The following is a 24,185-nucleotide window of genomic DNA, read 5'->3' on the forward strand; positions in this document are numbered from 1 at the left end:
AAAACATACCATAGATATCTCTGGCATTAATTATATATTCCTTGTTCTATGTTATGAGCTATACTGGACCATGACTTGGAGGAAAATAAAAGGTGCTGGCATGACTTTCCTCTAGGCCACAAACCAAACTTAAATGTAGCTGAGACAGAAAAGAAAGGGAAAATAACAAAATATTGGAAGAGGAATATGAAGGAGACAGGAGTTTTGAATTTAACCATTATAGCTCAAGTAACATTTAGATCCTATTCTACCCCATCACTCACCCATAGACTCCCTAGTGCAAAATTATAAATCTGGCTCATTCTCAAGAATGCTTCTGAAAGGGAAATTCCTTATTTTCTTTTTTGATATACTCACAGGAAGTTATTGACAACTAGAAATGTAAATCAAACTAGGCTGGCAAACTAGAAAACCATTTCCCAGTTCTTGCTTAAATCATGCTATCAATTCAGTTCAGTTCAGTCACTCAGTCATGTCCAACTCTTTGCAACCCCATAAATCACAGCATACCAGGCCTCCCTGTCCATCACCAACTCCCGGAGTTTACCCAAACGCATGTCCATTGAGTCGGTGATGCCATTCAACCATCCCATTCTCTGTCGTCCCATTCTCCTCCTGCCCCCAATCCCTCCCAGCATCAGGGTCTTTTCCAATGAGTTAACTCTTCGCATGAGGCGGCCAAAGTATTGGAGTTTCAGCTTCAACACCAGTCCTTCGAATGAACACCCAGGACTGATCTTCTTTAGGATGGACTGGTTGGATCTCCTTGCAGTCCAAGGGACTTTCAAGAGTCTTCTCTAATACCACAGTTCAAAAGCATCAATTCTTTGGTGCTCAGCTTTCTTTATAGTACAACTCTCATATCCATATATGACCACTGGAAAAACCATAGCCTTGACTAGATGGACCTTTGTTGAACAAGTAATGTCTCTGCTTTTTAATATGCTATCTAGATTGGTCATAACTTTCCTTCCAAGTAGTAAGCATGTTTTAATTTCATGGCTGCAATCACCATTTGCAGTGATTTTGGAGCTCAAAAATATAAACTCTGACACTGTTTCCCCATCTATTTGCCATGAAGTGATGGAACCAGATGCCATGATCTTAGTTTTCTGAATGTTGAGCTTTAAGCGAACTTTTTCACTCTCCTCTTTCACTTTCATCAAGAGGCTCTTTAGTTCTTCTCCACTTTCTTCCATAAGAGTGGTGTCATCTGCATATCTGAGGTTATTGATATTTCTCCCGGCAATCTTGATTCCAGCTGGTACTTCATCCAGCCCAGCGTTTCTCATGATGTACTCTGCATATAAGTTAAATAAGCATGGTGACAATATACAGCCTTGACGTACTCTTTTTCCTATTTGGAACCAGTCTGTTGTTCCATGTCCAGTTCTAACTGTTGCTTTCTGACCTGCATACAGGTTTCTCAAGAGGCAGGTCAGGTGATCTGGTATTCCAATCTCTTCCAGAATTTTCCACAGTTTATTGTGATCCACACAGTCAAAGGCTTTGGCATAATCAATAAAGCAGAAATAGATGTTTTTCTGGAGCTCTCTTGCTTTTTCGATGATCCAGCAGATGTTGGCAATTTGATCTCTGGTTCCTCTGCCTTTTCTAAAACCAGCTTGAACATCTGGAAGTTCATGTATTGCTGAAGCCTGGCTTGGAGAATTTTGAGCATTACTTTACTAGCATGTGAGATGAGTGCAATTGTGTGATAGTTTAAGTATTCTTTGGCATTGCCTTTCTTTGGGACTGGAATGAAAACTGACCTTTTCCAGTCCTGTGGCCACTGCTGAGTTTTCCACATTTGCTGACATATTGAGTGAAGCACTTTCACAGCATCATCTTTTAGGATTTGAAATAGCTCAACTGGAATTTCATCACCTCCATGTTCATCGTGATGCTTCCTAAGGCCCACTTGACTTTGCACTCCAGGATGTCTAGCGCTAGGTGAGTGTGAGTGATCACACCATTTTGATTATCTTGGTCGTGGAGATATTTTTGTACAGTTCTTCTGTATTTTCTTGCCACCTCTTCTTAATATCTTCTGCTTCCATTAGGTCCATACCATTTCTGTCCTTTATTGAGCCCATCTTTGAATGAAACGCTTCCTTGGTGTCTCTAATTTTCTTGAAGAGATCTCTAGTTTTCCCATTCTATTGTTTTCCTCTATTTGTTTTGCATTGATCGCTGAGAAAGGCTTTCTTATCTCTCCTTGCTATTCTTTGGAACTCTGCATTCAAATGCGTATATCTTTCCTTTTCTCCTTTGCTTCTCTTCTTTTCACAGCTATTTGTGAGGCCTTTGTTTCTAAATGTGGATATCATATTCATAGTCTTCTAATATGAAGAGTGTTTTCAGGAGGTGGTAAAAAGGGCCACTGATAAGTCAGTAATGCTAGGATGCTGCTATCTAAGAGCATGAACAATTTAGACTTAGAAGCACTTTGAAAATGGGGAAAACAAAGGCTACTTAAGGAGGTATCCTTAAGTATGCAATCTTTTTAGCAGTCTTATCGCACTGCAAAATAGTTATTTTGATAATCGAATGTCACATTATTGCATGAGAAAATGAGGTAACCAACTGTACTGCTCTTCATCCTGTTCACAGGGCCAGTTGTATTGCTATTCACACTGTCCACACTGTTCGCTGAACCCAGGGTAGGCAAGGTGTGAGCTAACAGGCCAGAAGAAGATGTGAGGAGCCATAGGAAATGCAGACACATTTATTCTCTTCAGGCTGGCACAGCAGCTGTAGCAGTAGACATAACATAGCACAACATAACTACACACAGCCTCCCTCCTGGCTGACACAGCAGCCATAACAGTATTGTCTCCAGGCTGAAGCAGCAGCCATAGCAATACTCACGTTTTATCTTCTCCTCTCGTGGCTGACCCAATGGTCACTGTCCTGAGGCAGCAGTAATTCCTGCCGCTTTATGGATGGAGCTCACACAGGCATACTGCACACAACCCATGACCAAGAAAGTACCTTGTGTAGCACATGCCCAGTGCTATAAGTGATCTCAGCTGTCACATAAACCTCATAATACGCATGTGCAGTGCTATAAATGATCTCAGCTGTTACATAGTCATGATTTACCAAATGTGGGGCAAGAGAACCTAAACACACCATCTTGGCTAATTTGCTCTCTCCCCCCACCAATTATCATATTATTGACATTTCTCAAATGCACAGCTCTTGTATGTACATGTTGCTTTAAGATGCTTTATATGGTTACAATTAAAATAAGTATGTAAGTTTCATTGAACATTACAGTAAACAACTTCAAAAGGCATGCATAAATTGTTAGTAGATTCTGCTACTTATGGCAGAAGTCATTGGTAGACTGTGCTTTATCAAAACATTCTCTTTCCCACTGAAAAATGAAAAGTTTTGTAGCACACAAACAAAATACATGGTTCCTTTTCTTCTTACCAAGTTTATACTTTCCATCTCCATAAGTAAAAGCAAGGAAAATATACAACTTTTTCAAAGAATGTATAAAGGAGAAACCTACAACTTTTCAGTTTTTCAAAGTAAAATGCATAAGACATTATAAAAATCTATTAATTTATCCACAATAACATACAAGCTGAAAAAGTATCAGAAATACCTTTAATTTTGATATCACACAAAATGAAATTAAGAACAGAAACTAATTGACAGGAAGCATTTCATTAAATAGCATAAACTTCTTACATTTAATTTGACCTCTACAGGTCTATCGGGAGAAATATCAATAACCTCAGATATGCAGATGACACCACCCTTATGGCAGAAAGTGAAGAGGAACTAAAAAGCCTCTTGATGGAAGTGAAAGAGGAGAGTGAAAAAGCTGGCTTAAAGCTCAACATTCAGAAAACTAAGATCATGCCTTCTGGTCCCATCACTTCATGGGAAATAGATGTGAAAACAGTGTCAGACTTTATTTTGGGGGGCTCCAAAATCACTGCAGATGGTGACTGCAGCCATGAAATTAAAAGACGCTTACTCCTTTGAAGGAAAGTTATGACCAAGCTAGATAGAATATTAAAAAGCAGAGACATTACTTGTTCAACAAAGGTCCATCTAGTCAAGGCTATGGTTTTTCCAGTGGTCATGTATGGATATGAGAGTTGGACTGTGAAGAAAGCTGAGCGCCGAAGAATTGATGCTTTTGAACTGTGGTGTTGGAGAAGACTCTTATCCAACCAGTCCATCCTAAAGATCAGTCCTGAGTGTTCATTGGAAGGACTGATGCTGAAGCTAAAACTCCAATACTTTGACCACCTCAAGCGAAGAGTTGACTCATTGGAAAAGACCCTGATGATGGGAGGGACTGAGGGCAGGAGGAGATGAGGACGACAGAGGATGAGATGGTTGGATAGCATCACTGACTGAATGGACATGAGTTTGGGTAAACTCCAGGAGTTGGTGATGGACAGGGAGGCCTGGCGTGCTGCGATTCATGGGGTCACAAAGAGTTGGACACGACTGAGCGACTGAACTGAACTGAACTACAGATCTGTGCTGTTCTTGGTCCTTAATGACTTAAAGCTTATAATAAATCACTTGTATGTCTACCAACTAGGTCAATTTTTCACAATATTGCTTCTGTTTTATGTTTTAGTGTTTTGACCACAAGGCATGTGGGATCTTAGCTTCCTGCCCAGGGACTGAACCGGTACTCCCTGAATTGGAAGGTGAAGTCTTAACCAGTGGACCAACAGAGAAGTCCTTATTTGTATATATTTAATTACTAGTAGGGCCAAATACTTTTTATATATTAATTTCACATGAGGATTTCAGTTTTTACGAATTATTTATTCAAGTTAAACTATTGTAGGTTTTTTACTGATCTGTCTATATTCCTATATATACTATAGGAATAGTATATATTCCTATACTGATCTATATATTCCTATATACCATTATCTGCAGTTATTATTGGAAACATTTTCCCTACTTTGGTTTTTTTTTTTTAATTTATTTATACCATTTTAACACTTAGAGCTGTTCTAATATATATTAGTGATTTTCCTCTCCAGTAACGTTGTAATAATCTATCTAGTAAACTTATTCTCAACATAAACTTTAGACTGTATTCAATTCCAAAAATAACCCTCTTGAAATGGTATTTGGAATTTTGTTCAAGTATTAGTAATGGGGAAAACTGACAAATTTACAATATTTAGTCTTCCTAGGCAAGAAGTTTTTATAGTTTTTTTCAGGTAATCTCATATATCTTATTACTATTTTTTCCAGGTGTTTTGTATTTGATGTTGCTGCTATTAACCATGTAAGGAATCTCTCCTTCATTACATCTTTGGATTAAATAGGAAAGTACTACTTTATATACATTGACTTTTTTCTCATCACATGGTTAACTCTGCTAGTTGTAAGTTTTCCTTAAAAATATTATTCCTTTAATATAACAGAAATATAGATCAATGGAACAAACTAGAAAGCCAAGAGATAAATCCATGCACCTATGCACACCTTATCTTTGACAAAGGAGTCAAAAATATACAACAGAGAAAAGATAATCTCTTTAACAAGTGGTGCTGGGAAAACTGGTCAACCACTTGTAAAAGAATGAAACTAGAACACTTTTTAACACCATACACAATGATAAACTCAAAATGGATTAAAGATCTAAATGTAAGACTAGAAACTATAAAACTCCTAGAGAAAAACATAGGCAAAACACTCTCTGACATAAACCACAGCAAGATCCTCTATGACACACCTCCCAGAGTAATGGAAATAAAAGCAAAAATAAGCAAATGGGACCTAATTAAACTTAAAAGCTCTTGCACAATGAAGGAAACTATAAGCAAGGTGAAAAGACAGCCTTCAGAATGGGAGAAAATAATATCAAATGAAGCAATAGACAAAGAATCAATCTCAAAAATATAAAAACAGCTCATGCAGTTCGATACCAGAAAAATAAATGACCCAATCAAAAAATGGGCCAAAGAACTAAACAGACATTTCTCCAAAGAAGACATACAGATGACTAACAAACACATGAAAAGATGCTCAACATCACTCATTATCAGAGAAATGCAAATCAAAACCACAATGAGGTACCATTACACGCCAGTCAGGATGGCTGCTATCCAGAAGTCTACAAGCAATAAATGCCGGAGAGGGTGTGAAGAAAAGGGAACCCTCTTATACTGTTGGTGGGAATGCAAACTAGTACAGCCACTATGGAGAACAGTGTGGAGATTCCTTAAAAAAACTGGAAAGAGAACTGCCATACAACTCAGCAATCCCACTGCTGGGCATACACACCAAAGAAACCAGCAGTGAAAGAGACACGTGTATCCCAATGTTCATCACAGCACTGTTTCCAGGACTGGAAGCAACCTAGATGTCGATCAGCAGACAAATGGATAAGAAAGCTGTGGCATATATACACAATGGAATACTACTCAGCTATTAAGAAGAATGCATTTAAATCAGTTATAATAAGAAGGATGAAACTGGAGCCTATTATACAGAGTAAAGTAAGTCAGAAAGAAAAACATCAATACAGTATATTAATGCATATATATGGAATTTAGAAAGATGGTAGCAACAACCCTATATGCAAGACAGAAAAAGAGACACAGATGTACAGAAGAGACTTTTGGACTCTGTGGGAGAAGGCGAGGGTGGGATGATCTGAGAGAACAGTATCGAAACATGTATATTACCATATGTGAAATAGATGACCAGTCCAAGATTGATACCTGAAACAGGGTACTCAAAGTCAATGCACTGGAACCGCCCAGAGGGATGGGATAGGGAGGAAGGTGGGAGGGGGGTTGGGGATGGGGGACACATGTACCCATGGCTGATTCATGTCAGTTTATGGCAAAAACCACCATGACATTGTAAAGCAATTAGCTCCAATTAAAGTAAATAAATTAATTTTTGAAAATTATTCCTTTAATATAATATGCAGTATTATTTTTAATACTTTCTTCATAAATCATTTTAGTAAACAACCTATAGTTGGTAGTACATATTCAGAGACCAATTTTGTTTTCTCTCCTAATTTCCAACTCATTCTCTAAATTTAGTATTTACCAAACCCTGGATAAAATCTGGGAAAGGTCCCATAGCCTTTCCAATCTGTCTTAGTTAATGAACACATAATTCTTTTGTTCCAGTATTAAAATAAACCATCCAGTCCAAGAAATACATAATTTCCATTCTTGTGTAATACAACAGTAAAATTTAGAACTCCTACATAAGTTCAAGTCCGAGATTTTCTAACTTTAATACCCAAGATAAGCTCTACTTAATTGTAGGGTAGTGTAATGTAGTATGTATTCTTTCAATATAAAATTATATCTGATACCATTTTAGTACCTATTTCTCTAAATTAGATTAGATTAGATTATCTGATTTCAAGCTGTATTCCAAGGTACACTAGGATCACTTGATGTGTTAATAGGAATTGGGATTAGTGGAGTAAGAAGGTGAAAGAAACTTTTTCTGGCCACATAAGTTTGGAAATCACTGCTTGTTACATTTCTCCAAAAAGATTCATAATACACATTAATAAATTATTTGTCTTCAGCTTGAATGTGAACTGGCCTCATGACTCATTTTGAATAATTAAACGTGATGGAAGACACACTATACAAGTTCTAGAGCAAACACCTCAAGAGGCCTTGTTGCTTCTGCTTTTGCCCTTTTAACTAGTGTTTAAAGATCACCATGTAGGAAAGAAAGCCTCTCTAGCTTGACAGGTGAAAAAGATGAGGAAGAGATCCAAGTCACTCTTTGCAGCCAGCAGCCAACCCCAATCAGTCAAATGAGTGAGGCCACCCTGGGCTTTCTAGCCCAGATAACCATCTAACTAAAAACAACCACATAAACAGGCTCCTCCAAGTCCAGCAGAACAACCCAGTCAACCCTCAGAATTGCAATAGTAATGATAACAAATCATTGAAGTTTCAAAATAAGGGCTTGAAAACTATAGCCAACGGAGCACATTTAGTTCACCTTTTCTTGTACAACCCTTGAGCTAAAATGAATACCTTATGGAACTAGGAGAAGAAGGACAAACTGAGCCCAAAGTTAGAAGAAGAAAGAAAACAATAAAGATTACAACAGAAATAAATGAAGGAGAATAGAAATAAGTAAATTAATCTCACTTACAATAGAATCAAAAACAATAAAATACTTAGGAATAAATTTGCATGAAGAGGAGAAAGATCTCCACTATGAAAATTACAAGGTACTGATGAGAGAAAATAATAAAAACATAAACAAAAAAGTATTTCATGTTCATGGATTAGAAGAATTAATAGTTAAAATGTCAATACTGTCAAAAGCCATCTATAAATTCAACTCTAATTCTATCAACACCCCAACGACATTTTGTTACAGAAGTAGAAAAACACTTCTGAAATTTATATGAAACCACAAAAGACCCTGAATAGCCAAAGAAATCCCAAGAAAGATCAAAACAAGAGGTATCACACTTCTTGACTTCAAGCAATGCTATAAAGCTGTAGTCATCAAAACAGTATGGTACTGGCATTAAAAACAGACAAATAGACCAGTGGAATAGAATGGAGAGCTCAGAAATACACCCGAGTGTATATGGTCAACTAATATTTCAAAAGCAAGCCAAGAATACTCAATGAAAAAGAGACAGTTTTAAATAAATGAAACTGGAATAACTGAATATTCACATGTAAAGGAATGAAAGTGTGCCTGTATCTTACACCACTCACAAATATTAGTTTAAATGAATTAAAGACTTAAATGTAAGGTCTGAAACCATGAAACTTCAAGATGAAAACACAGAGAAACAAAGCTCCTTGACATTGGTGCTGGCAATGGTTTTTTGGATATGACACCTAAACTACAAGAAACAATATTGAAATAAATAAGTGGGACTATATCAAAGTGCTTCTGAACAGTGAAAGAAACAATCAACAAAGTGAAAAGACAACCTGTGGAATAGGAAAAAAAATTTGCAAACTATATACATGAAAATGGGTTAATATTCAAAATATATAAATAATTCATTATATAGCAAAATCCATACAACCCAATTTTAAAAAATAGGCAAAGGATCTGAATAGATATGTCTCTAAAGAATTCATACGGATGGCCAAAAGGCACATGAAAAGATACTTAACATCACTAGTCACCAAGAAAATGCAAATTAAAGCCACCATAAGACATCAACTTATGCTTGTTAGAATGGAATCATCAAAAAGAAAGAAATGACAAATGTTGTCATAGCTGTGAAGAAAAGGGAGCTCTTTTGGACTGTTGGTGGGCTTGTAAATTGGTAAGCACTATGGAAAATGCTATGGAGGATCCTCAAAAAGTTAAAAATAGAACTATCACATAATCCAGCAATTCCCTGTCTGGGAATCCAAATGAAATGAAAACACTAACTTGAGAAGATATTTACATCCCAACGTGCACAGCAGCATTATCTGCTATAGCCAATGCATGGAAACAAACTGTCTACAAATAGATAAATGGATAAAGAAATTGTGGTAAATATAGACAATGGAATATTATTCAGACATAAAAAGTGAGAAAATCTTATGCTAAGTGAAAGAAGTCGGACAGAGAAAGACAAATACTATATAATTTCACTTAGATATAGTACTTAAAAAAAAAAAACTCAGAAGAAGAGACCAGACTTGTGGTAAACAGAAGCAAAGAGCAAAAGGAAGGGAAACTGGAAGAAGGTGTTCAAAAGTTATAACTTCCAGCTATAAAGTAAATAAGTACTAGGGATGTAATATATAACATGTTGACTATAGCTAATGCTGCTATATGATATGGAGGAAAATTGTTGAGAGTAAAATCTTTGTTCTCAGTAAAAAATGGATACATTTAAAATGGATGGGGAACACATGTAAATCCATGGCTGATTCATGTCAATGTATGGCAAAAACCACTACAATATTGTAAAGTAATTAGCATCCAACTAATAAAAATAAAAAAATAAAATGATTGAAAGAAATCAAAAGAATAATATCTCACTATACATGAAAAATGTATGAAATTCAATTTTCAGTGTCCATAAATAAGTTTTTTTGGAATAGAGTCACATTCATTCATTAAAGTATTCTCTATGGTTGCCATCTCACTGCATTAGTAAAGTAACTATGATATAATCTACAAAGTCCACAGAGCCTAAAGTATTTTCTATCTAATTCCATAGAAAAAGTTTTCAGATACATTTTAAAACAACAAAATTTTAGGATGGTTTGCTCTACCATAAATAGTTAAATATGATTTTAAAATTTTCATCCCATGTTAAATATTTTTTGCTTACATGCTGTGTTTTGCCTATTGAAATTTGTTATTAATTTTTAGAATATTTCATTATGGTTAGTTTTTGAACTATCTTTCTTGAAGTTGACTATTAATAATATCTTCTTCGTAACCTGGTCTGTAATCAGTGTTTATAAATGCTGCATAGATAGACACTAAAAACGAATATGTGCTCTCTGTTAGCAGGCTGTGCACTGTGACCTATGTCTACTACTTCTACCTCGTGAAATATACTAAATAAATCTTCTTTTTATTTTTCTATTTTAGAAAATGTATTTTAAATTATTACAAAATGATTATGTTTCTCACAATTTCCATTTTTAACAGTCTATATTTTAGAACATATTTCTGTATTTTAATGTGTTTAAAAATAGCTTGGAACCACCAATTACTCTTATTTTCCAAATACAGTATATTATCAGTGACCACCAAAAAGGGCCAATCCCAGAGCCACAAAGATCCAGGCCAGCATTCTGATTTTCCTTTTTTGTTTCCCTTCATTAAATTGAACAGAGTACTGAGACTTAAATAAACTCAGACATTCCAATGTCTGGATTTTTCTTTTTCCAAAGTTAGCAAATGAGAAAAGAAAAACAATTCACAATAGAGGGAAGAAAAATCATTAAGAAAAACGCAAATTTATATAAACTTAAAGATTAAAAGTTTGTGTGTGTGTGTGTGCGCGCCTGGTGGGGGGGGGGTGCAGAATGTTTCCTGAGTTTCTTTTCCTAGCCAAGATTATTCTAAACACAAAATTCCTAGTTATAAAAAAGAAAAACGGTTGCCCTGTGAATACTATGGAAAAGGCATTGATAATCAGGAGATTCCAATTTGAGCCTCACCAGTAAGCTGTGTGATATTGGGCAAAACATATTAAACTAGAACTAAGGTAGGTCTAGTCTGGCTTTGGAAGCAGTGAGCAGCTTGCCAAACTACCGTGGATTGTCCAGGTGAAGATGGCCAGGAGCAGCTGGTCACTAGGGAATGTTCCAGGATGCTGGACAGCTGGTGGAAATCAGAGCTCAGCAGGCATGTCAGCTGTCAGTATTGGGAGAGAGGTGGAGTCAGCTCTTCCTAGAAACATCAGTTGGTGTAAGATCAAAGGACCAAGGAAGGCCTATGCTGCAAAGCTGAAGCTAAGAAAAGATAAGCATAGGACCCAAGTGGGGGGCAAAGTTATTGCAGAATAGAACTCAGTCTGAGCCAAAGGCAGGCAGGAAATTGGGCAGGGCAGGAATGAGTCTGGGAGTCTGAGTGTCAGGAGACCGAGTCAAACTCCAGATTCTCTATCCAATTCAAAAGTCAAGAGCAGAAGAAGGTCAGCCAACAAAGTCTGCAGAGCTGTGCCTACATCCTTCTAAAAGGAAAGTCTTTCAAGCTTTGTGGAATCTCCCACCAGATTTCAAGGGGTCTCTGGTCATGATGCTGTTAAATTCCAAGTTCTTACACATAGGAAGGGGTTAAGGTCTATGATATCCCAAGTTCTATCCAGCTCTCCAAGTGTTTAGGACTCTAACATTCTATAAATCTAAAAATATACATTAAGTTCCAGTGGAGAGATGAGGGTATTAAATGTTTTATCCAGGGAAACAGAGTTTACTGGACGCCCTCCCTCCACCATCATCCACACACCCCCTCCCCACCCCTGCACATACAAATAAATATCCCACCCCTACCACCTAATTCTTTCTACTAAAAGGCAGTGTGGAATGGTTTATAGCCCTTCTGGAAAAAAGGAGGAGGAAAGTAGGAGTGGGATGACATTCCATTCCACCCTGACTCACTTAAAGACATCATTTGATTCTCAGTCACAAAGAATTCTCTTAACAGGGTGGAAAGAGCCCTGGTCACGAGGAGCTTGTTTGGAGTTGCAGTGGGTCCTTTTGCATTCTGTAAGCCAAAAGGATGCATTCCAGGACTGGGTTTCTTTCATTCTTTCTCCCTCCAGGCTGATTTTATAGTAACAACACATAGCCACTTACATCTATCTCCAAATAACCAACATTCAGAAATGTACCACATAAAATATAGACATTTTACAAGGGACCATCTATTAGCTGATAATGGCAGAGCTGCCATGGAATGCATAAGAAAACAAATGTGACCCGCAGCAAACGTCAGATTCATTTATCCAAATCAGTTCTCTGCAGTGCATGCCAGATAAACCTTCAATGATACAATTTGAAGCTTTATGCAAGGTTGGGGGGAGGTTACAATAAACTAAATATGTAGGTTGAGGATATATATAAATCATATAAAATTCAGCCTCATAAGATACTAATAGAAGTCAGGGAAGGGGGAAAGGCTGGCAGAAGAGATTTTAAAGTGGGATCACATGGGAAAGAGAATATTAGACCAACATAAAAGTTTCCATGGGAGAAAACAATAAGTTTCTCTATGTTACATTAAAAACATGTAGACATGGGAGAGTCAATGATTGCCAGCTTTAGAAAGGGGAGGAATTAATCAGGGTTAAAAGAGACTTCCAGAGCCTCCCAGCCCTGGCAGAAGTGTCGGTGAGGAAACTTAATCTCTGAGGTCCCCGACTGCTCTCAGCCTTCATCCTGCTTTTCACCCACCTTAGGCAGCCAGGGCTTTGGTGAATTCTCCACTTTTCCCATATTAAAATCTGGTCTGAAGAAAAGGCCTGGGAAATTTTATTTACTCTAAGGAATAAGACTTCATGCTTTAACTCCTCCTGTGCTGTTTGAAGTGTCAGAGTGAACCAAATTTTAAGTCCCTCAAATCTACAGTTGTAGAATTTCTGAAACCAGCAAACTATGTGTAAGGAACAGTTATATTCCATGGAATAGAGGTTCCTTCCAGCTCTTCTAAATTATATCATGTAGGCAGCCACTGATAAAACCCTATCCTGTTCAATGAAGCCTTCCTGCAAAAAGGTAAAACCCACCTAGAAAGGTGATACATGATATCTACCCATTATTTAATAGTAAAAGAGTCCAAACTGTGAAAGACAGGATAAGGACAGGAAGATGGGGCCATGGAAGGCAGGCAGGAGGGAGGACTGAAATGGGGATTTAAGACAGGGGGAGGGGGAGAGGCAAGAGAGAAAAATATGTGATGGTTTTATTTTTTTACTAGAAATAAAAATTAAGGATACTTGAGCTTCCCTGGTGGCTCAGACAGTAAAGAATCTGCCTGCAATGTGGAGACCTGGGTCCGATCCCTGGGTTGGGAAGATCCCCTGGAGAAGGGCATGGCAACTCACTCCAATATTCTTGCCTGCAGGATTCCCATGGATAGAGGAGCCTGGGGGGCTACAGTCCATGGGGTAGCAAAGAGTCAGACACGACTGAGCAGCTAGGCACGAGCACAATAGATGTTATTTAACAGAAGGTAAAGTCAACAGCTTTCAGGAAGGCCAGAGATACCCATTAAAACTTTGAAAAACTTAACTGTAAAAATGACAAAGGAAAACTCACGGATACATTTTATTTCAGAGTTCAAAGCCCCTGACTGAAGCTCTTCATAGAGGCTGTTAACACAGCATAGCAACTCAGAAACACACTATATAAGTGTTTCGTTATTTATGAAGGTACAACCACAAATGCATGGAATAATTTAAGTGGAATGTTCACAACTTCCAAATTCATTGCCTACACTGAAAAACAGTATTTCTTGAAAGGGAATAGTATATGAGCTACTAAGGCCCACTTTGGGTTTGAAAAAAAAGAAAAAACAAAGCATTATTAAGATCATTGTACAAAATTAAATGTATTCCTGAATCTTGTGAGCTATTTTTAATTTTTTTAAATTGAACAGAAATAATTTATTTAGCTGCAACGGGGTTGTACAGGCCAAGTAGAATGTTATGCTTTATTTCTGTTAAAATTAAATCAAATCAGTACAGTAACACTAGTTATATCATCCTAATCAGAATCTGATTGGCAGTTAAAAGAAACTTTATTAAATAAAAATTGTGAAAGGTAATTCATATAATAATTACAGTTTGGAAGAGAAAAATCTCTCAAAACATGGCATCTATGAATAAAAAAAAAAAAGATATAGGAGAACTCTGATGGCAAAAAAATTAGGATTTTATGATTCTTGAGAATTGAGATTCTCCTACAATACACTGAACGCTGTCATATGCCAAGGGCCATGCTGGCAGCTTTCATGCCTGTTCTGGTTTTTAATTCTCACCATGGTTTTTCCAGTGGTCATGTATGGATGTGAGAGTTGGACTATAAAGAAAGCTAAGCACCAAAGAATTGATGCTTTTGAACTGTGGTGTTGGAGAAGACTCTTGAGAGTCCCTTGGACTGCAAGGAGATCCAACCAGTCCACCCTAAAGGAGATCAGTCCTGGGTGTTCATTGGAAGGACTGATGCTGAAGCTGAAACTCCAATACTTTGGCCACCTGATGCGAAGAGCTGACTCATTTGTAAAGACCCTGATGCTGGGAAAGATTGAAGGCAGGAGGAGAAGGGGACGACAGAGGATGAGATGGTTGGATGCCATCACTGACTCGATGGACATGGGTTTGGGTGGACTCCGGGAGTTGGTGATGGACAGGGAGGCCTGGCGTGCTGCGATTCATGGGGCCTCAGAGAGTGGGACACGACTGAACGACTGAACTGAACTGAATTGAACTGAATGATGTAGGTGTTGTTAGACACGCTGTATGCAAGAGAACCTGAGGCTCAGAGCAATCAGAGGATTTGCTCCGCTCCACAGAGTTAGTGGGAGACTCTGGTTTTCAGGTCTTTTGACATTCTGTGATCATAACACAGGCCTCCTAGATGCGTTTAGAAAAAGTTGTCATTTCTAGCTACCACTGCTCTCCTCTTTTTACTTTACCTGACAGTGGGTCTTTTTCCTTTAGCCGGTGTGCCAAATTTGGATGACTTTGCCTGCCCCTTATTAATTCATGTGTTCACTAACTCAAAGAACACCTAGTGTCAGGAACCTAAATGTGCACTAGAAATAAAACATTTCAAAACGACATAGTCTCTTATGACGTGTCAGTGTAGGTGAATCAATTATAACAAATGTACCATCTGGTGAGGAATGTCGATAGTGGAGAGGCCGGGGGGAGGCAGGAAACAGGAGAGCAGAGTGTATATGGGAACTCCTTGTGCCTCCCTCTCGGTTTTGCTACAACCTAAAGCTGCTCTAAAAAAAAATCTTTGAAAATCAAAAGCTAGTCTCTGCCTTAAGAAATTTACTGTCTTGTCAAGGAGGAGGATGAATGACAGTTGAGTGTAATAGATGCTTTCACATAGCAACAAAGAAGGAGCCACTTAAAACAGTCAAATGACAGGAAAAGCTCCCAAAATTTGTGCTTATTTTAAAGGACAAAGAAACTTCATCATTTTAGTGAAAAGAAATGAGTATATGCAAAGACACAGCAGATTAAAAGACCAGGCTAAATTATAAGATGGTTCTAAGGCAAAAGTGGGAGATGCAATTACATATGTTAAGATAAATAGTTTAAACTAGCCTTAAAGCTGTGGGATCTCCATGAAAGATCTAGTCAGGGCAGTGAAATGACCAAATTTGCCTAATGGAGCCAAGATATCAGGTTTTAAAAATTAACATATTTAGGCATCTTTGAAGTCACAAGCCTTCCATCAACAACCCCCAAAATGTTCCAGGTTCAACTCTCCAATATTCTGAACAAGTCTATTAAAATTGACCTGACATCAAATTTAAAGAGATGAAGCTCTTTGATAAGTTCCGGATTCAGTTCAACAAATATTTGTTTAGTACTTCTGTTTAGAAGGCTCTGAATGAAGGAGTTTAATTTCACAGTATATTAATATTGAAAACTCTAAAAATAAGTAGATATTCAGTTACTTGACTTAAAACTCAGATCATTCTAAACCCAAAATAATGATTTTACTGAAGGAATTGCCACAGCACTTTAAAAATAAAAGGTAATTTATCTGACACTGCCATTTTATTTATGACAACCTAGTACAACCAACATTTTAGGAGTGCCTTCACCAGGACTGTACTGATATACACTTCCTTAATATGTGTGGCATTTTTCAAAAAGCAATTTAAAAGTTGTTATCAGTTTTTTTCCAAGCTACTTTCTTTTCTTCTCCTATGATTATTTTTTTTCTCTGTAAAAAATTACACTCAGCTTGATATTTCCTCTTTTGAACTATCTTTTTTCTTTACCTGCCTATTTCTATTTGTCCTTTAAGACTAATTTCAGGTGACACCGCCTACAGGAAGCCTTCCCTGACTTGCCCTAATTGAGGGAACTGCCCCTTCTCTGAGCTCCTAGCACCCTGGGTGTATGTGCACAGTGGCACTTCACACACAGTACTTAGTTCATTGCTTTGTTTGTTTTCCTACTTAGACCAACAGCCCACCACTTCTATCATCTCTGTATCTACAGGACAAGGGCATATAGTCAGTGGCCACTAGAAATGAAGAGAGGAAGGGGGAGGAATAAAGGGAATTGTATTTCTATTTTCCCCTTCATTTCTCCTTTCCTTCATCTTCATTTCATGCCTTCCTACTGTTTCTCCCCGGCTACTAATACATCATCTTAATCTTGTCTTCTTAGCATCAATACACATCGTGATTGTCAGTCTCTCCTACAAGGTCTGAACTATTGCAAAAATGCTGGTCCTGCATGTGGGTGGCACAGGAGAGGAGTTTGTTGCTCCTTAGCTTTGCAAAGAAGGGGCTTGTTGTAACAGGCCCTGGATGAGTCTCCATTATCTCTTCTCTTCTCTATTTTAGCTGGGGACTGACTTTTACCATGCTTTAGCTTCATCTCGTTTTTGGTCTTAGCAGCTGGGTAAATAGACTTTCTGCAACACCCTGGATAAAATGGCAAGCTCAAGGGGAAAGCCTTCCACCTTTAAATTAAAAAAAAAAAAAAAGAAGAAGTACTCATGGCGACAGTTGGGGAATAGTAACACCTGAGAGCACTTGAGGGGGATTGTGTGTGTGCTGGCTGTGGAAAACCCAGCTGATGACAAAAACATGCAGCTGCCTTCCTGAATGGGCCGGACCATGCTCAGAGAGTAGCATCAAACTGAATTTAGCAAGAATAACAGAAAAGTGAGGTAAGTGACTGACATTTCTGGTAGGCACTTACTAAAGAATTTATAAATTTCAGAGAACTCAAAGAGAATTACCAGATTCTAAAACATTTAAATGAACTCTTGCCATAGGCAGGAAAGTTACTTTGGGAAATTACTCAGGAAATTAATTGAAACTCGGTAAAAATGCTTTGGATGGAAGATTTTGAAACCCAAGAGGGAAACTTCATGTGTATTTAGGAGAGCAGGGTTTGTAAAAATCCATGAATGCTTTTGTTTCCACATTTGGATATCAAGTTAGATAAAAGGGGTAAGAAGTTTCTTGTTTTTTTTCTTTTTTTAATAAACACTGTGAGTCCATCATAGTAGAGTTTTTTTAAGTTGCCTAAAGTGCAAATTCACTCTAACAAATCCTCTACATTTTTATATATTTTGAAGATTTTCTAAAACAAAATACAGGCAGAAAAAAGTGACTATGAACATCAAGGGAAAGTTTTATGACATAATATTTAATAGTAGACTAGAAAAAGCATGGCATATTCACATGGCAATGTAGTTAATGTTACCCCAAAAAAATATGCTCTTCTATAGAAATGATAGGAAAACCACACATACAAAACTTGTAGCATGTGCACTAAAACATGCTCCAAAAAAAGGACAATGAATAATTCAGTTCAGTTCAGTTGTTCAGTCGTGTCTGACTCTTAGCAACCCCATGAACTGCAGCACGCCAGGCCTCCCTCTCCATCACCAACACCCAGAGTCTACCCACACCCATGTCCATCGATTCGGTGATGCCATCTAACCATCTCATCCTCTGTCCCCTTCTCCTCCAGCCCTCAATCTTTCCCAGCATCAGGGTCTTTTCAAATGAGTCAGCTCTTTGCATCAAGTGGCCAAAGTATGGGAGTTTCAGCTTCAACATCAGTCCCTCCAATGAACACCCAGGACTGAATACTCCTTTAGGATGGACTGGTTGGATCTCCTTGCAGTCCAAGAGACTCTCAAGAGTCATCTCCAACACCACAGTTCAAAAGCATCAATTCCTTGGTGCTCAACTTTCTTTATAGTCCAACTCTCACATCCATACATGACCACTGGAAAAACCATACCCTTGACCAGATGGACCTTTGTTGGCAAAGTAATGTCTATGCTTTCTAGTATGCTGTCTAGGTTGGTCATAACTTTCCTTCCAAGGTGTAAACGTCTTTTAATTTCATGGCTACAGTCACATCTGCAGTGATTTTGGAGCCCAGAAAAATAAAGTCAGCCATTTCTTCCACTATTTCCCCATCTATTTGACATGAAGTGATGGAACCAGATGCCATAATCTTAGTTTTCTGAATGTTGAGCTTTACGCCAGCTTTTTCACTCTCCTCTTTCACTTTCAAGAGGCTCTTTAGTTCTTCTTCACTTTCTGCCATAAGGGTGGTGTCATCTGCATATCTGAGGTTATTGATATTTCTCCCAGCAGTCTTCATTCCAGCTTGTGCTTCCTCCAGCCCAGCATTTCTCATGATGTACTCTGCATATAAGTTAAATAAGCAGGGTGACAATATACAGCCTTGACGTACTCCTTTTCCTATTTGGAACCAGTCTGTTGTTCCATGTCCAGTTCTAACTGTTGCTCCCTTACCTGTATACAGGTTTCTCAAGAGGCAGGTCAGGTGGTCTGGTGTGTCCATCTCTTTCAGAATTTTCCACAGTTTATTGTGATCCACACAGCCAAAGGCTTTGGCATAGTCAATAAAACAGAAATAGATGTTTTTCTGGAACTCTCTTGCTTTTTTGATGATCCAGCAGATGTTGACAATTTCACCTCTGGTTCCTCTGCCTTTTCTGAAACCAGTTTGAACATCTGGAAGTTCACGGTTCACGTATCGCTGAAGCCTGGCTTGGGGGGTTTTGAGCATTACTTTACTAGCATGTGAGATGAGTGCAATTGTGTGTTAGTTTGAGCATTCTTTGGCATTGCCTTTCTTTGGGATTGGAATGAAAACTGAGCTTTTCCAATCCTCTGGCCACTGCTGAGTTTTCCAAATTTGTTGGCATATTGAGTGCAGCACTTTCACAGCATCATCTTTCAGGATTTGGAATAGCTCAAGTGGAATTCCATCACCTCCACTAGCTTTGTTCATAGTGATGCTTCCTAAGGCCCACTTGCCTTCACATTCCAGGATGTCTGGCTGTAGGTGAGTGATCACACCATCATGATTATCTGGGCCGTGAAGATCTTTTTTGTACAGTTCTTCTGTACAAAATTAACAATTATATAAAAAATTAAATAATTAACAATTAATAATTAACAGCCTGTAGCTGCAATACTTTTATGAAGCAAAATTTACAAAAAGCTTATGAAAAATATGAACAACCAACTTCTGAGGCGTATCAAAACAAGTGTTTTTATGGAAGAGGCACTACAAGTCTTATAGAAAGTCTGTAAGGTTTATTTTAATGAAAACCCAGGAATATAGGAATTTTTATGTTGGTTTTTTAATGCCATTTTCCTAGGGCTCAAAACAGTCACTGGCACATAGTAGATAGTCAATAAAAGGGCTAAATAGATGAGTAAGAGAATGAACAATGGAGAAGCATGTTCCGCTGAAACTCCTGAGTCCCTCAAGTCTCTTCATGTGATGAGAATGCTTGCTGACTCTAAGTTGCTCAAAAATTTTGAACGCTACCAGCTAGAGTATTCCCTTCAAGACATCTCTTCAGGATCAGGAAAATAGGTGAAGATGGTCAAAAGGTACAAACTTCCAGTTACAAGATAAATAACTCCTGAGGATATAATACACAGCATGGTGACTTTGGGTTTCCCTGGTGGCTCAGCAGTAAAGAATCTACCTGTAATGCAGGAGACGTGGGTTCTATCCCTGGATCAGGAAGATTCCCTGGGGAAGGAAATGGCAACCCACTCCAGTATACTTGCCACGGAAATCCCATGGACAGAGAAGCCTGATGGGCTACAGTTCATGGGCCCACAGAGAGTCAGATGTACTAAACAACAACAACAATGGTGACTATAGGTAATAATACTGTATTGTATTTGATGGTTGCTAAGAGCAGATCTTAAAAGTTCTCATCACAAGGGGAAAAAAAGATTTGTAACTCTGACATGATAGATGTTAACTAAAACTTATTATGGTCATCATTTCAGAATATATACACATATCAAACTAGTATCAGTATGCCTTAAACAATACAACATTATATATCAATTATATCTCAATAAAATTGGACAGAAAAAAAAGATCTATCATCAGTTTAGACAGAAAATAGAAGTTGTTGATAAGCTATCTCATTTTATGGTCAAATACTTTCCTTTGTTCCTCAAGTTTAAGGAACTCCTTTATCATAAAGTCTATTGGAACTTTTACAGCATGATGTTCCTGCCATCCCCCGCCCCCACTCTCTCTCTCTGAACTCACTTCTCTATACTATTCTTTATAGTGAGAAAAGGTGGAAAGGAAAGGTCATGTCAGATTGTGGAAGGCCATAATGTCAAACTAAAACAGCCAGATTTAATCCTCTAATTAATATAAAGCCACTAATATTTTGAATATTAGAAAAACATAAAATCATGAAAATGAGATATTTTTCACAGAGACGTCTGAAAGTCAGGGTTTCCCTGGTGGCTCAGCTGGTAAAGAATCTGACTGCAACACAGTAGATTCAAGCCCTGTGTCAGGAAGAGCCCATGGAGCAAAAAATGGCAATCCACTCCAGTATTCTCGCCTGGAGAATCCCATGGACAGAGGAGCCTGGCAGGCTATAGTCCATGGGGTTGCAAAGTGTTGGACATGACTGAGCGACCAACACATACTTATGAAATCCCAGTAATTAATGGTACTAATGAACCCATGGATATTTGTTCAGAAAAACAAATGAAAAGGTTATCAAAGGGACTAAACCAATATGCTAATCTTCCCTGGTCATTACTATTTGATCCACCATGGAGAAGACGAGACTTGAGAAGAGACTGAAGAACTGCATCCCACAAAGCACCACCAAAATACATCCATACAATTAAAGAGAGCAGGGACTCTGGCCCCCAGGCAACCAAGGGCCTTGTAGTAGTATTCTGTGTTTTAACTGCAGGTTGTATGATGATGGGACCGCCTCGATCAAGTTTTCTCTCTTAAGACTACCCTTTATCCTCTTCTTTACAAGTTTGATTCCTAAAGTCTGAATAAAGACACAAGAACCTACGGGATCTAAAATGCTGAAACTCCCATTTCTGGGTATACAAGAGTAGAAAGAAGAAGGTGTCAGGTTATTTAATTTACCCCAAAGAGAGAAATTAGAAATTAAACTGTTACAGATGATGTTAAAAATCTGTACAGAGAAGAATTCTATAACAGAATTTAGCAAAGAAATTAAGTTTTAGGACATAGGAAACCAATAAATTTGTAGTTCTTAAAGTTATAAAAGGGCTGACAATTCAGAAACAAGAGAATACTTGCATCTGCCTAGGTTTTGTATTTTTCTTGGGTCCACTCTTCTCACAGCATGGATATGATTTATTTAGACTATGAAAGAGCTTTTGATAAGGTTCTCACAAGTGTCTATTATTGAAACTTGGTAACCGTTGTGTGAAAGGAAAAAGTCATATTAACGAATTAAAAACTGCATGAGAGGCAGAGGCAAAAAGCAGAGCTAAACGGCTGATTCTCATTGGGTGAAAGGTTAATGACTGAGGGCTCTCTGGCTTTGCAGTAGAATCTGAGTTTTAAATAAAACTAATGACCAAATAAGGGGAGTCCAATTCTCATTCCCCTCTTCTGTGCATATCAGTCCCATACACAGAGGCCTCATTGATTGAAGGAAGAGATACAGGCGGTGTAGAGAAGTGCTTAAAATCCAGGAAAGACCAAGTAGGTAATGAATGCTGACTCGTGTAGAAATCCCCAGATAAGGGAACAGAAATAAACGTAACATTAGAAGTTTTTTTCTAAGAAGTTTTTTTCTAAGAAGTTTTGTTTGTTTGTGTGTTTTAATATTTTTTTATGTGGACTATTTTTAAAGTCTTTATTGAATTTGTTACAGTGTTGCTTCTATTTTATGTTTTAGTTTTTTGACCACAAGGCATGTGGGATCTTAGCTCCCTGACCAGGAATCGAACCTGCACTCCCTGCATTGGAAGGTGAGGTCTTAATCACTAGATTGCCAGGCAAGTCCCCTTGTTTGTCTTTCTTTTTTTAAAGTAGGTCCTGGTTGATTATCTATTTTAAATAACTTACATTCCATTTAGTTATTACAAAGTATTGGCTATATTCCCCATGTTGTTCAATACATCCGTGTAGCCTATCTTGCACTCAATAGGCTATACCTCCCAGTCTCCAACTCCTATACTGCCCCTCCCTCACATCCTCAGTGGTAATCATCAGTCTGTTCTATATATATGTGAGCCTAAGAGGTTTGATATATCTATGCTACATGGAAACACAAGGGCCTTTTTCAAAAGACAAGACATGGTTATTTGAACAAAAGTTCTTAGTTTACTGTTCTGATGAGAGCAAACATTCCATACTGAAGAACAGCACATTATGGGTATTTAGTCCCACAAAAACCACATTCTATTTCTTTAGATTGAGAAGTTTAGATGTACACAAAAGTGAAACTGATAGGAAAAAGTATGAATTATTAACTTTCTCTGGGGCAAACTTGAAACACTGGTATAGGTTTTAACAAAAGCATAACCTGACATGAATGAAATAATTTAGAAATCAAATACTCTGATTAGCATTAATCCTTTATGAGCCATAACTCGATCTAAAACGTCATCATGACAAACTACACAGAAGAGGCTCAGAAAAGCCAACAAACTCTTGACTAAACCTCCCTTGTCTCAGTTTCCTTATCTGTACAGTAAGAATGAGAGAACTTCTCTCACAGGATTATTATAAGGTTTAAATGAGCTTATATATGAGAGCATTTCATACAGTAAATGTAAAAAATGATGTTGAATTATTATTGTTCCTATTTATGATCAACTAAAGCCAAACACATACCATAGAGAAGCAACTTTATTCAAGTTATTGTGACTCTTATTTATATCATTGTTATGATACAGTACTTTTTAAGATATGTAAAATGCTTTCAGACAAAGTAAAACATAGCTTTAAAACATATTTCCACTAACCAATTCTGTGAAATGAAAGATACTTTTAAGTTAAGCTAAATAAGCTGAAGAGAACACCAAAAAATACCAGATAAATGCTAATAACATATTAATTCTTAAATGTACAGAGTGGAGCCAAGCTTACCGTGTTGATAATATTTTAATAAGTTCTTTTCTATTCTGTACCCGAAGGTGGTTAGTTCTGTACTTGGAATCATTGATCAGTTCAGGCAAATTCAAGATCTAAAAGGGAAAAATAGTTTTAAAGTGTAACCCACAAAATTTTTGTGTACCTGCCTCTGGGTACTAGAGTTCAGGGCCTACCACTCCATCCCCAAGACCATTCCTTGCTAGGTTTTATACCTCTTAACATGGATATATTTATAGGGGAGGATCATGCAACTAGGACGGGTCATACTGGTGACTGAGTTTGTCATCTTTAAGAAGTTTTTAACTACATTTAAACAAGTATCTACATACAGGAACACAGGAAAAGTTCTCAGACCTCCATAATATCTTGGACCTATTTATGAGAAGATAGGAAAGGAGTTATTAGATTCTCACAGTAAGTCTTGTCTAGAGGAAACTGGGCTATGGGTACAAAATTGGGTAAAACAGACCTAATTCCAAGAACAAATATCATAAGTGCATGTCTGCACTTACATCAAGCCTATAATCAACATATATCTTTTAGGTACATTCCCTTATTTGTTCCACATGTAAATAAAATAATATTA

At 37.6% G+C, this 24,185-nt stretch overlaps 1 protein-coding gene across 6 annotated transcripts in view; it reads right to left on the minus strand.

The window, feature by feature from the left end:
- The window catches only part of SUGCT (succinyl-CoA:glutarate-CoA transferase), a 727,590-nt gene that overhangs the window by 426,579 nt on the left and 276,826 nt on the right, over positions 1-24,185 (minus strand). For all 6 annotated transcript variants that reach the window (XM_065938550.1, XM_065938545.1, XM_065938546.1 and 3 more), the window contains one exon: positions 23,594-23,691. In XM_065938550.1, the coding sequence (XP_065794622.1) occupies positions 23,594-23,691 (98 nt within the window). The remainder of the gene's footprint in view (positions 1-23,593; positions 23,692-24,185) is intronic.

This window comes from Muntiacus reevesi, chromosome 6 (assembly GCF_963930625.1).
Source record: "Muntiacus reevesi chromosome 6, mMunRee1.1, whole genome shotgun sequence".
Lineage (NCBI taxonomy): Eukaryota > Metazoa > Chordata > Mammalia > Artiodactyla > Cervidae > Muntiacus > Muntiacus reevesi.